The sequence below is a fragment of the Lycium barbarum genome, chromosome 2, assembly GCF_019175385.1.
Source record: "Lycium barbarum isolate Lr01 chromosome 2, ASM1917538v2, whole genome shotgun sequence".
In the NCBI taxonomy this organism is placed as follows: Eukaryota; Viridiplantae; Streptophyta; class Magnoliopsida; order Solanales; family Solanaceae; genus Lycium; species Lycium barbarum.
Genome location: NC_083338.1, coordinates 119,630,850 through 119,645,073, shown reverse-complemented (window position 1 = coordinate 119,645,073; position 14,224 = coordinate 119,630,850). Strand labels below are relative to the sequence as shown.

At 35.4% G+C, this 14,224-nt stretch overlaps 1 protein-coding gene across 1 annotated transcript; it reads right to left on the bottom strand.

Moving 5' to 3' along the window:
• Window positions 1-11,607: 11,607 nt before the first annotated feature.
• LOC132626928 (proteinase inhibitor type-2 TR8-like) lies at window positions 11,608-12,743 on the bottom strand. Its single transcript, XM_060341969.1, has 2 exons — window positions 12,585-12,743; window positions 11,608-12,433 (listed from the first exon to the last, which is right to left on the bottom strand). Exons 1-2 carry the CDS (start codon window positions 12,628-12,630, stop codon window positions 11,796-11,798), a joined length of 684 nt encoding a protein of 227 aa, XP_060197952.1. The 5' UTR covers window positions 12,631-12,743; the 3' UTR covers window positions 11,608-11,795.
• Window positions 12,744-14,224: the final 1,481 nt, after the last annotated feature.

Genomic DNA, 14,224 nt, shown 5'->3' with positions numbered 1-14,224 from the left:
AACAACAGGCAATCACAGAGGTAAAGCAAGTTCATATGCACTAACCTGATTCGATCCCAATCCCATAAGAAATAATATACATAAGATTTTGTCTACCGCTCGACTGAATCTCATGACTCATTTCGTATTGAGAACTTTCAAATTACTCCCTTTCATAAGCTTCAAATCACAATCTTGTTTATCACTATAAGACTTTTGTATACTCTATGCTATCTGAAATCGTTCCCGCATTCAATGCAACCTTCTTCAAGGCTTGCTAATCAAAGTCTAGACCTAACTATTCTGATTCAGAGTATTCAATCAACCAGGTAGAGTAAGACTCCAGCATTCGTATAGAACCTAAAACGACAAGATTTGCATAATGAGTTAGTAAACTAATATCATACACGAACTCGGTCAAAAGCAACTGATCATTAACCACTTATCTGGTAATATCCATCTAACTAGTGTTAAGACTGGGCACCCAAGGATGGCACAATCCAAGTGCCACAACCACGATCCTATGGCGAAACATATCCACCAATCTTACATACGATAGAGCTGAAACACCTCCAAGCACTCCTACATAATGCTCTCACGTACAACAATGTTAGAAATACATCCTTATGCTTCTACATATCTCTGACATGTACAGTGGTGTTGGAACACATCCATACACTCCTACATAACACTTTCACATATAGCGATGCTGGAACACATCCACATGCTCCTACATAAACGTTTCATGCACTGTTACTCTTGTCACACATGACAATATTGACATCTCATACCATTGCACTATCTCTGACACATAACACCATATAAGCTAGTATGATATATAAAAAAAAATAGTTCAGCTTAAATCTGGTACACAATCTCGCTAAGTCAATCAATATCACCCAAGCTACGATCACGATTTTCTTAATGAACATATAGACCAGCTACAAAAAGTCTACATTGATCTATTTTTACTTTCTATCGGAGACAACCATGCATCGAAAATTTCGAGTCTCTAACACTCGTATTTAATATATTAACGATTTAAACACAAGAACAACATTTATGTACCCCAAATAACTTTTGTCAATTTTAACTCTCTTCCTGCGGCCCCAATGCATATTTGTGAATCTAAAAAGTAATAAATATAATAAATGTTGTATCTTTTCGATTACAACTCGTGAGCTACTAGCTTCGTCGTCACCGATAGTATCTGCATGGACATGCAGGTAAGGAGTGAGCTATACGTAAATATAACCCAGTAAGATCCTCGACCCGCCACTTTAAATACCCCTGGAACAAGTGTTAGAAAATACCAACACACAACAAGCACTTTATATTATGCACAAGAATTATATCGTAATATAATATCCGACAAAGTCCAAACAATTGTTTATCAAGAATAGTATATATCTCAACACAATTTACACCAAGGACCTGTCATAGCAGCAGTTAAAGAATTTATCACCACCACGAATCCACAAGAACATACACAATGTGTCAAATATACCAAGAAGCATACACAATGCTCGAGAAGCATACACAATGCCTCAATAAAATCAAGAAGCATACACAATGCTAAGGGAGCATACACAATGCCCAGTAAAATTAAGCATACACAATGCCAAAGGGAAGCATACACAATGCCCCAATCTCATGGCTCACAGTCGTATCACATTACGAAACAATTTATAAAGAGAGTTTTAGAGTATTTGAAAATAAAGTATATGTGGCTGGCCTGAAGGACCACCGATTCTACCAAGCACACGCTCGTCCCAACACATGGACCAGGCAAACAAAACATATTTTTAAAATGGGTTTTGAAAAGTAAATACCCAAAGCTTAAAGTCTCACTTACCTCAAATTTACAATTCAAGCACACTTCTCAATAAATCAAAATTGTATTCTCGAGTCTCCGAATTGCCTCAAACTACACAAAAACGGATTTAGAATGGTCAAAACCCTTAGGGTAAACCACTTCTATATTTTTAGAGGCTTAAATGGTTAAAGTCAAATTTTAAAGGACAAAAACGCCCTCTGGTCAATGTGTTCAAAACCCGACAAGACATACGTTTTCGGGAAAGGCCTTAATGAGAAGACTCCAACGATATATAGAAGTCTAAAATCCGACACTATTTGCCCCTTCAAATTAATGATTTAGGTTGAATAACTCTAGGCTAAACTTTCTCAATTCCTCAAAATATCCTCATGTTTTCTCCACAAAAATTCACCCATAATTACTTAATAAACTTAAATAAAATATTAGACGCATTACCTTGATGATTAGGGTTGAAAATCCATATTTTTCTCTTTTCTTTTCCTCTCTTTTTCTCCCTCCCTTTTCTTTTCTTTCTCTGCGTATTTTTTTGCTGCTTCTGCCTTTTCTGCTTCTATTACATAGGCTTCCCTTTTCTTTTTAAATCATTCTTCTCTTTTCTTTCAAATTTGGGCTTCAGCCTTCCTTTTTAATTTTTTTTCCTTTTCCTTTTTAGGCTTGGCCCACTAAATTCCTTCTTTTCTATTTTCTTTTTAATTCCTTTTAGCAAAAATTACCAAACAAACCCTTATTTTAAAAAAAATGAGTTATTACAATGTTCCCTTGGGTAATCCACTGAACTTTACTCTTTTGTCTCAAGAATTGTTCCCTTGCTTTATTCCAGATCGCACATGCTTTATTCTTTTCAACTTCCTCTGCAATGAGTCCCAAATTTGTTAGATCCCCCTGCAATTGGTGTTGGCATTGTAGCAGCTTTTTCATAGCTTTGTCTTCCCTCTTCTCCATCTCAGCGCATTTTTCCTTACTCAACTGTTTAAGTATACCCTTGAGATTATTAAATTCTCAACTAACTCAGACATTTTTGTTCCTCTTCTGCTTGTTACCCACCCAACTTCTACTCTATCCCTGAAATCAGGTGCCCGACTCTACATGTTAAAATATCTAAACATTCTTCCATGTGTTCTGGTTTTATCTTCCTAATTAATGATTGTTGGACAGTGGTCATATACTCCCGCATTCCTAAAATCTACTTCTGAAGCAGGCAACTGTATGAACCATGCATTATTAATCAGGACCCTGTTTATTCTATTATAAACTATATCAATACCACTCTGCTTATTGCACCATGTATAGAATGCCTAGAGGACTTCATCTCCATCATATCACAACTGTCAACCTAGTTCCTAAAGCCCCTCATCTCTGCCATTGTAACTGGGCTCCCTATCCCAGACTCCCTATTCAATACACTGCTAAAATCTCCCATGATTGCCCATGGGCCTTATGTTCCCCTATACATATCACTTATCTCCTTCCAAAGGTCCTTACTTAGTGTTGTATTAGTGAAAGCATATACCATTGTAATTTGAAACTGCCTCCCATTTACCCTATGTACTACTGCACAATGAACTAGTTGTGCTATGCATTAGATAATGTTGACATCACCATTGGTTTTTATAGTAACCCCATCCTATCACCTCGATGTTGTGAAAAATTAGTGCTAAATAACCACCCATTACATAGGTTAAGAGAAGCTATCCTAGCTTTTTGCCTCTTAACCTTAGTCTCCAGAAGATCAAACAATCCAACCTGAGCAGTGTGCATAGATAGATGCACTTCCTGCTACTTGCCTGGATTATTCAGTCCTTTGGAATTCCAAAATCAAGTCTATCCATTGTAATGTGGTTTCCCCACCCTTCCCTCTTTTAGTACCAACATCACCTTATTCTTTCCTAGGGTTAGAAGGACCAGGTTTATCTACTGCCTCTTCTTGACTTTTATTCTCTTGGTGTGAAGTTTCCAAAGCAGCAAAAATGTTCCAGTTTTTATAAGAACTATTTATACTACTTTTTCCCTCTGCTTATTGTTCCCATTTCTAGTTCCTATTTTTACTGCAGGTGATTTTTGGCTAGCTACTGGTGCCTATTGTACCCCTTTTTCCTTCTTTATCTTTCTCGTTCTCCATTCTCTCATTTTTCTCTAGTAGGGGCTTGAATTTCCCTTTTCTTAGAGCTTTCTCTATCAAATACTTCTTGCATTCACTCATCGCATGCCTATAGTTTTTACAGCTTGTTCATAATATCGGTTTCCATTCATAGAACACCTCATGCTCTAATTTACATCCCCCATCATTATCAAACTTAATTGTTGCTGGCTAATTTTGATTTAGTTTTACCTCCGCCAGTATGCCAGCATAGGTCAACCTCTCCTTCAAAGTTGTAGCACTGTCATCTTTGATTGGTTTCCCAATCAACCCTAAAGTTTTAGTAAGTGCATTTTGTCCCCAGTATTTAATGTCCAGTCCCACCAATCTCACCAAACTGGTATTTTCTTTATTGCCTCCTTTGTTAATTCCATGTCCGGTTTCAATGCCTCAATTATCACAGGATTTTTATCAAACGTCTAGAGTCTATTTTCCACAATCGCATTCCTTGCGTTTGGATCATTAAATCAAACTAGAAACAACATATGGAGTCCCTTTTCCACAATCGCATTCCTTGCGTTTGGATCGTTAAATCGAACTAGAAACACACCTCTTTTAACCTGGGCTACTTTGTCCACACCCAATTGACCCCAAATTCATTTGAAAAACCCCTCCATAACTGTTTGAAGAGGATCGTATCCCAGTACGTAGCACATGACTGCTGAGTTCCAATAATCTATTTCCTTCTATACATCCTCCACTGTTATCTTCACATTGACCTAATTCTCCACCCCAGATGATAGATCCATCCTTGCTTTAATCAGGATCGGCCTAACAATGTTACTCATTGTCGCCAATCTAGCACTGGTTATTGCTTTTTGCACTATTTTAGACTGTTGTGTGTTTTCCCCAAATTCTCATCCTCTACAATGTCAGCCCATAATTCCTGTGATAGAGTTCATTCTGAATTGTTTCTCTCTATTGGTGATTGGAAGTTCAGTGGAGTCAGTCCTCTGATAACATTTACACTTTTTGTTTTCTTTGCATCAGTATATTGTGGTACCCCAATTTCTCCATTTCATTTGTTCTATTTGCTGTTCTTAGGTCATGTCCCCTCCACCAGCATGTGATCCCTCCTTCTGGTCTTCGATCCTCTTGTCATCAGCGTGAGTTGAGTGAAGCTCTCATTCTAGAGAGCGAAAGATCCTATAAAAGACTATTATAAGTGTTATTAGAAAAATAACTCAATTCAATTCATCTTTGGAGCCTCAAATTTATGTCCATTTTGAATATGTATTGTAAGCTATAATGGTCCATGTAGTGTCACACCCCAACCTTAGTGAGGCATGATTGGCACCCGACACCTGATTAGGGTCGAGCGAACCAAACTATAACTCACATCATCTATGTCCCAAAAGACAAGCAAGGCCAACGAGGCCAACCTATGAGTATAATGTCATACAAAACTAAGCATCTGACCGCAAGGTCAACATATATCTCTGTAAATATCATTTCCAAAATACGCATACATATATATAAGGGTCTACAAGATCGACATCACTACTGACAAAACATGACTAAACTGTACACGGGTTCTGCCTGCAAAAGCCTCTAAGGACATGACCAAAGTATATATGTCGGGACAGGGCCCCCGACATACCCATAACACAAAAATACATACCCGAATTCCTGACTCGGCAATGCTCTAGGAAGAAGTTGAGCTCACCAATCAAAACGGGTGTCTGGAGGCAGCCGGGAGGGTCCTCGCCTCGTCTGTCTATACCTGCGGGCATGAATGCAGCGTCCATAAACAAAAGGATGTCAGTTCGAACAATGTACCGAATATGTAAGGCGAAAATATAACATAATAAACATATACTGCAGAGAAGGAGGATAGGAATCAACCTGACACTTCCAAGCTACCGATGTAAATCTAGCCTACATATATATATATATACTACAAATTTTTGCAATCTCCACTATGTCTATATACCCTACTATGGCCTTGGTTAGCTTATTGTCATAACATTAGCCGAAAATATGTTTCGACGTGCAACCCGATCCAAATATGTATGCATGTGTTGCGGAACGTGCAGCTCGATCCAAATATGAATGCATGTGTTGCGGAACGTGCAACCAGATCCAAATATGAATGCATGTGTTTCTATCTATACTCTCATGTGCTTAACTACATCTATGTATAATACTGTGTCTCTGACCTACTTATCATCCTGGTGCTATCTGCCAAAACTGTTGGCCAGTGGTATATATAATCAACATCATAACCAGACCTCTATGGGTAATTTCTATGCACTTCTCATGGTCATTACCTATCTATTAATGCCCACATGATTACATAAAACTTATAAGCACATTTCTAGGCCATTAACACTTCTTCCCAAATTAACTAAACCTTAGTCAATTCCTGAATGCATCATAAGCCTATCTTCTAGCATTAAGTACCTCATTAGGGATCTTATAACTAGCATACTATTCATGTCTTACAAAACTTTCCTTGAGAACACATTTTTGAATTCATCGGAGTGACGTAAGGTCGTTATACCTCCGATTTCCATTATGCAGCTAACATTATTGGCATATCTCACCTTGAAGGAACAATAGTCATAAGATGAGACCAACAACAATAATATCGTAAGAACATCAAGAACCATAGGCTTCTAGTATTTTTAGGAATAGGTACATTATGGATATCATGTGAATGGGTGTGTATCAATAAGATCATGTCATAAGAAAGAAAAGGACAGCCTTACATACCCTGTTGCTTACTTAGCCACTCAAAGTCTACCTTCCGATCCTGCAAATCTACATCCAAAATGATTCAGATAACAATCAGGCCATAGGAACACTTACACACTCAAACCTAGCTAGTTAACTTATTAACGGAATTCGGACATCATTTGCCCTATATTATCTACTCCGAACCAATTCCAAAATAGGTCCCAAACACCAATAACAACATCAGCAGTAACATAATCAAGGTACTACATGACAAACATATACAAATCCATCTGAGTCTTCCTTCGAAAATCAGTTCACAAGCTAACAACATCAACATATCATACTACAACCTTTATTCTATGTTTTTCTTCACTTTAAACCATTAAAATCCTCCAAAAACAACTCAACATCAAAGTCAAGATGAACAACATACCTTATACTTGAAGAAATTTAGCCACACCAACTTATTCTAAAGCTTATTCACCACAACTTCATCTAGAAGCAAGAACCAACACTTTCTGTGAACAAGTTTAGTGTAAATCTTGTTGAATTCTAGATCTAAGGGGCTATAAGTGTTTAGGAGGTGTATATGGGGTTTTTATACCCTTGAAAGTCGGTGGAACCGCCTCACCAATTTTCCTTCATGATCGTGAGGCCTTTGGCTCGCGAATGCGAAGGTTTGCAAGCCTCTGGAAGTCTGTCTTGAAATGCCCATAACTTCATATTTTGATGTCGTATCGACGAACGGTTTATGCATTGGACGCTAGACTCAATGAACTTCAATTTACATAGGTTATTCATTCCATAACTCCTTATATTCTAAGAGATACACCTCCCTCAAGTTGGACCAGAATTTCCTGTCTAAAATTCAACCAAGTTTTCCAAAATTTTGACAAACTTAATTTCTTCGATTCGCTTGATCCCGAAACCTTTAGACACTTGCTTAGCACTTGTTAGGAGTCTTCCTTAACCTTATAAGAGTTCCATAACCTCTTCGGGATTACGTTAGTTTACTTACAACGCAAACGACGCAAAAAATAATTTTGAGGTGTAACATGTAGATCCCACAAGACAACCTGTACAAGTAATGTCTTCAAATTATAAGTTAAAACATGATTTCCGCCAGCTCAAATCATGAGTAGGAGAGTTGTTTTTCATGCACCTTCAACTTCATTGAAGCATATGCAATTATCTTGCCGTTTTCCATCAGGATACACCCAAGCCCACTTTTTTGAAGCATATACAATCTACATTCTTTTTTAATATCAGAATATACTGAAACTCACCCAGGTCCCTTGGATATCAATCTAACCTTGCTAACAAATCTCAAATAGTTTTATTGACTTATACAAGGTCACAAAAGAAAATTTGAAGCATTAAAACTAAAAAAGAGGTGTTGGATTATTACAAATGCTTTGGTTTTAGAAAGTTGATATGGTGGCCCTTCTTATTTCGTTTTTTATCTTTTCTTCATGGGCTTGTAAAGAACTTTCAATTGCTCCACCATCACGGAGTCTAAATCTTTAGACTCCACAATAGCACACACCTCATAATCAAATTTAGGTATGAAAAAGCGAAAATCATTTCTACTACATGGACATAATCTACTTCCTCGACGTACCTTGTTAATTATTCACAATAGCCTTCACCTTTGGACAGTAATTAAAAATGGATTTGGATTCTTTCATTTTTAAATTACCTTTTTCACTGTATCAATTCCTTGGATAAAGAATTGTAAGATCTCTCAAATACAATTTTCCACACATTTTGAGAGCCAAGAAATAATGACTTTCATTCATAGACACAATTTTTCGTAATTATCTTTTGTGAGATGAGAGTATTGAAAAAGAAAGTGGATCACTGTTTATCATGACTCTGATACTATGTTGGAAAATAATAGCCTACAAGAATAAAAGTCATGATAAATAACAAGAATAAGAGAATAATCAACAACGAATCATTTTGACATGAAAGATTCAATACTGGAAATGAGCAATATAATATCACTATAGTGGGAAATTTAACAATTGATAATCTCCAAAGATTAGTACATACTGAAAGTGCAAGAGGGGGGAGTGAATTGTAACTTTTTCGCTCAGACAGTCGACTACCTGAAAACACTAGTCGACTATAAAGTAATGCAGTAATAAAAGTGCAGAATGTAAATGACACAGATATTTTATACTGGTTCAACTTCAATGTGAATTTTAGTCCAGTCCCCTTGGGTTGCAAGGGTGTTCTCTACAACTTTTTGTAAATAGTTTGGTACAATGGTTTGTTTGAATGGAGCTCCTATGTCTACACTCAAACACTCGCAATATTTTTGATACAATGCCTCACAAACTATACTATATCTCTCCTTTCTTTTTTGTTTACACTATATCACTCAAGAATACAATGTTTGTGAAAAGTAAAGCAAAGAGCTTGAGAGTATGAGACGAATGTATGTATTTCTTTGTTTCTAGAGTCTTGAATATATAGTCTTCAAATCAACTAGCCGTTAGACTCTTTTTCAGCAGAGATGTCAACTCAAGAGAATTAATCCTTGTAAATTAGGAATATTGAGGATCCTAATTTCCAATAATAAAGCAAGAGCTTATTAAGTCTTGTAACCTTGCTTTCCTTCTGTGGTATCACCCTAGTTGGCATATACTTGTTTCCTTGTGCGTCATTGATAGGTAATAAATGTTGTACAGCTGCCTTCCTTATGCGTCATTTGCCTTGTTGGAGTGGTACTTGTTTCCTTGTATAGCAGATTTGATTTAATGCTTGAATCTCCATGATTGTGCTGATTTGATTGATTGAGTAAAGTTTGATTCTTGTTCCAAAAATACATAGTAGCTTATTTTCTTTGTGCCTTGAATTACTTTCCTTATGCAGCCGGCTTGGGCTTATACTCCTATCCAGCCGACTGAACTCTTTTTATGCATTGGGCTTGTCTGTCCAATGCGTTTGGTTGATCCTTTGAGTATAGTACCTACACAATAATTTGTCATCATTAAAATCGTAACACCAACACATACTCAAAAGTAGTAAATCTCTTTATTTTACGCACCTTACTATATAGCCTATTTTCTATCATTACGTGTGAATTACTCCCAACTCTCTCTGTATTTCTCTCTTAATCAGTGTATTAACATGAGAAGCCAAAGGCCCTTTTTATAGTTTAAGTAGCCGCATTCTCCAAACAATCAAATGATTGGTTTCTAGAACTTGCAAATTTAAAATTGCCGGTGGTGAGGCCGCCCACTTATGTTGCCATGCTACCTGTTTTCAACTATTTTTTATCATCTTTTGTCTTTTCTGTATTCATATTATTTTTGTTAAGGGACAATTTTCCACAGGAATCTTAGTTTAAATTTAAATTAACTGATTAATCCTAACTATAGATTAGGTTGAAATTGATGTTGAGTTTTCTTATCTCTCTAATTATGATCTTGGTAACAATTTTCAACAGATGAAGCAAGATCAAGAGTAAAGCTAATAGGGAGAAGAGGTGCTCTTTGTTGCAATTTTCGCATTAGAAAATTAATTAGGCCTTTGGGGCGAAAAAAAAGTTTGGTTTTGGGTTATGGTTGAAATAATTATATTAAAAAAAAAAAAACACAAAAGGAAGAACATAAATCATTGTTAATTGCCACAATGTGGTATCATGAAATAGCACCCAACATGGGTGTGTTTGCCATGAATTGTGGTATGTGCACACCCACAATGGGTCCGTTAGCATTTAAAAAAAAAATCATTGTTAATTGCCATGCATGGAACGATAGTTGATTCTTGATGTTGTTTAAATAGAGAGAAAACGAAGCTTGTGAAGAAAAACAAAACATTGTTGATATAAATAATACATGCAAATTTGGAGCAGCTATGAAGATTTATTATTATTATTATTATTACATAGGTGTACGGGAAGGGGATTACAACATGGGGATTCGAACCCTCACCAATAAGGTGAAAGTATGTTTTGAACCTTCACCAACAAGGTGAAAGATCTAGTAGCCAACCAGTGGCGGAGCCAGGAATTTAACTAAGGGGGTTCAAAAATACAAAGAAGTAGACAAACAAATAAGCCAAGGGAGTTCAATATCTAAAAAAAAAATCAACTTGTATATATAGTGTAATTTTTCGCAGAATAGGGTTTCGGATAAACCCCCTTGACCCTTACTGGCTCCGCCCCTGTAGCCCACCAACTGAGTTACTAGATCTTTACAGAAACTATGAAGATGAATCTTGCTTGCCAACTTAAAGAATATACATACATCGCGCGGAAAAAAAAAAAAAAGAAGCAAAGTTGAATAGTCTATGAGAAAATTTCACCTTTAATAAGTGGGCAAGATTTTCGGACAACTAAAGTAAAAATGGTACACGGTAAGATAGTTAAACTGGAACAGAGGAATATTACGTGATAGATAAAATTCTACTAATTCCCCAAATTGTTTTTTCTGATTTGATGTCTACTCAAATTACTTGCGCTCGAGCTTGAAGTTTGTAGACACGTATCAACATAATTTGAAGAATCTCTTCACTAAATTGAATGTTTCAGCTTAAAGATAGTTATAACTAGTTGCAATTTGTTGGAATTAAAACCACTGAAGAATAGACTATCTTACTCGTACGTGTTGATTTTATTCTATCACTTGAGTTGATTTTCCTGATGATGAGAGTATTGGAATCGAAGTTTCTATTTTGCTTTTACTAAAATCTTTTTTTTTTTTTTAATCCACCGCATGGATTCTATATGAACCATGACACCTTTGTGTCTTTCCTTTACAATTTTTATTGTCCAAAAAAAACAAAAACGATGTGAAAATATGGAAGAACAAGCTAGAGATGGCTAAGGAGAAGTATTTAATTTTCTGTAAGAAAGGCTAAAAGAAGGGACAATATATATATATATATATATATATATATATATATATATATATATATATAAAAGAGATTATAAAAGAAACGTAGATAAAAGCATCACTAAAGATTTTAAAATAGGAACAAACTAGTACTACATCCATTATTAAACACATTGATAATTAGCACGTGCTGTGGATAGATCCACTGAGCCATATTACAGATTGCATGCATGACATAGCATATATATAGTCATGTTTTTATTTCATACATAGAGTACATGGAGATTACTGATTAGGAAACAGCAACCTTGTACTTTTAGAGATCATTCTCCACCTCACTTACATATTCAGATTCTCCTTCGCAAATGAAAGTTCCATCAGCACTGAAATAGTTACATCCCTTTTTTCCTGCGCAGCAATTGGTGCATATGCGATCAAGATTAATCCTTTTACTTTGTGAATATGGGCAAATCTCATAGGCAATTCTAGGGTCACAATTCAAAGTACAAGGCTTTCCTGGACGATTCACCACCTCACTTACATATACTGACTCTCCTTCACAAATAAAAGTTCCATCAGCACTGAAATAGTTACATCCCTTTTTTCCTGCGCAACAATTGGTGCATATGTGATCAAGATTAATCCTTTTACTTTGTGAATATGGGCAAATCCCATAGGCAATTCTAGGGTCACAATTCAAAGTACAAGGCTTTCCTGGACGATTCACCACCTCACTTACATACACTGACTCTCCTTCACAAATAAAAGTTCCGTCTGATCTATAGTAGTTACATCCCTTTTTCCCTGAACAACAATTAATGCACATTTGACTAAGATCAATTTTGTCGTTTATTCCAGCACGTGGGCAAATCCCGTATGCAATGCTCAGATCGCATTCTCTCGTGCAAATCTTGGCATCTGCATGTTCGACATTGCTCACAAGCAGAATCATTCCTGTGTACAACATAAGCCAAATTAATTATCTCAGTGTTGCTGATGCACAATATGATCCAATAAGATAGCAAAGAAAATATCTTAAAATTATGCTTAACTGGAAAAGTGAATTAGTATCAAAGTGAAAAGAAAAGAAGAAGAAAAACCTTACCAAATAGAAGTAGGAGAGCAAGGTAACTAACTTTGTGAATAGCCATATTCAATATTTCCCGAGTTACTTGGTTTTCTTTTTGAGCAATGAGGGTGTTATCTTATCCACCTACTCATAGCATATGAGGAATCGAATACGACAACACTTGAAATGACTCCCACATGACAGACTTTGTTTCGGAGTAATAATGTAGATTTATATACGTGGCTTTCACTCCCTGGTTGCCCATAAAAATTAGTCATTTGAGTATTTTATACATAAATTTGTAATCATTGCACGGTTAAATTTTAACCGCTAATTAGTGAATTTTCTAGTCTCTGGATATGATTTATCCAACCTACAAAATTAGTGAATTTTGAGCAATGAGGGTGTTATCTTATCCCACCTACTGATAGCATATGAGGAATCTAATACGACAACACTTGAAAATGACTCCCACATGACAGACTTTGTTTCGTAGTAATAATGTAGATTTATATACGTGGCTTTCACTCCCTGGTTGCCCATAAAAATTAGTCATTTGAGTATTTTATACATAAATTTGTAATCATTGGACGGTTAAATTTAACCGCTAATTAGTGAATTTTCTAGTCTCTGGATATGATTTATACACCCTACCTAAACTAATTCTGCTTCTTGCAATTAAAAAAAAAAAAAAAAAAGTTGTATACATATAATCAAAGTATACTAGTACTATTTAAATGTATTAATTTGATTGTTCAATTTATAAAAAGTTTAACATAGATTATTAAACTATTTTATGTAACTTTAGAATCAGTAAAGTTATAGTAGTTACTTAAAAAATATATCTAATGAGAGAATTCAGTAAATCTGATCTGAAAGTTAAGTGGCAGTGACTTTCCACACTAGTAAGCAGAACCTAATTTGGTGAGGAAATGCAAAAAGACTTGGTATTTTAATTTGGAGGGGCTACCATAAATGAAAAGAGGTAAATTAAAATGATCAGTTCTATAAATAATTCAACAAAAATGTTCAGGTCCTCATCGCCAAGCAGAAGTAGCGACGATACCTTTGAATAGTACAATTATTCAACATTTTTCATTTCTTACCTTTATATTTTATTTAAGTAGTACATAACTATGAAGAACATTTTCAAAAATATACTACCAACGCAACACATTGTATACATGTAGTCATATTTTCAGTTAATACTCGCATAGTAAAAGAAAATTGCAATAATAATTATATACTCAGTATACAATATTATATGTAGATTTACTTACTGTAAACAATGCATCAACCTTATATAATAGTATATATGAGGTGTTTATACACACTTTTACATTGTTATACAAAATTATACAAGCTTAGCTTATATAAAAATTGAGTTTCGTCTCCTATGAACTTAAACCTACGAAACTCCATTCGAAATGGTTCAAATACATCATTCAATAGCTCAAATCTGCATATAATATTTTTAAATTTTAACCACAACTTCAAAACGACATCCCAATGAATCTCAATCATCAAAAAATGAAAATCATAATCACAAAATAAGGAATAATTTCCTTTTCTCTAAGTATTTCAAACTCTATACAAAATAAGTTTAACAGGGTAACATGTGAAAATATGAGCTAAATTTAACTATAGACTTGGGCCAAGTGATATAAAAGGTAAAA

What these genes read in the sequence shown, in the direction of transcription:
- LOC132626928 (XM_060341969.1), bottom strand. Translation starts at nt 12,630, where the DNA reads ATGGCTATTCACAAAGTTAGTTACCTTGCTCTCCTACTTCTATTTG. An exon ending in TGCTCTCCTACTTCTATTTG is followed by an intron (nt 12,434 to 12,584) that starts GTAAGGTTTTTC and finishes TGTTGTACACAG; the next exon opens with GAATGATTCTGCTTGTGAGC.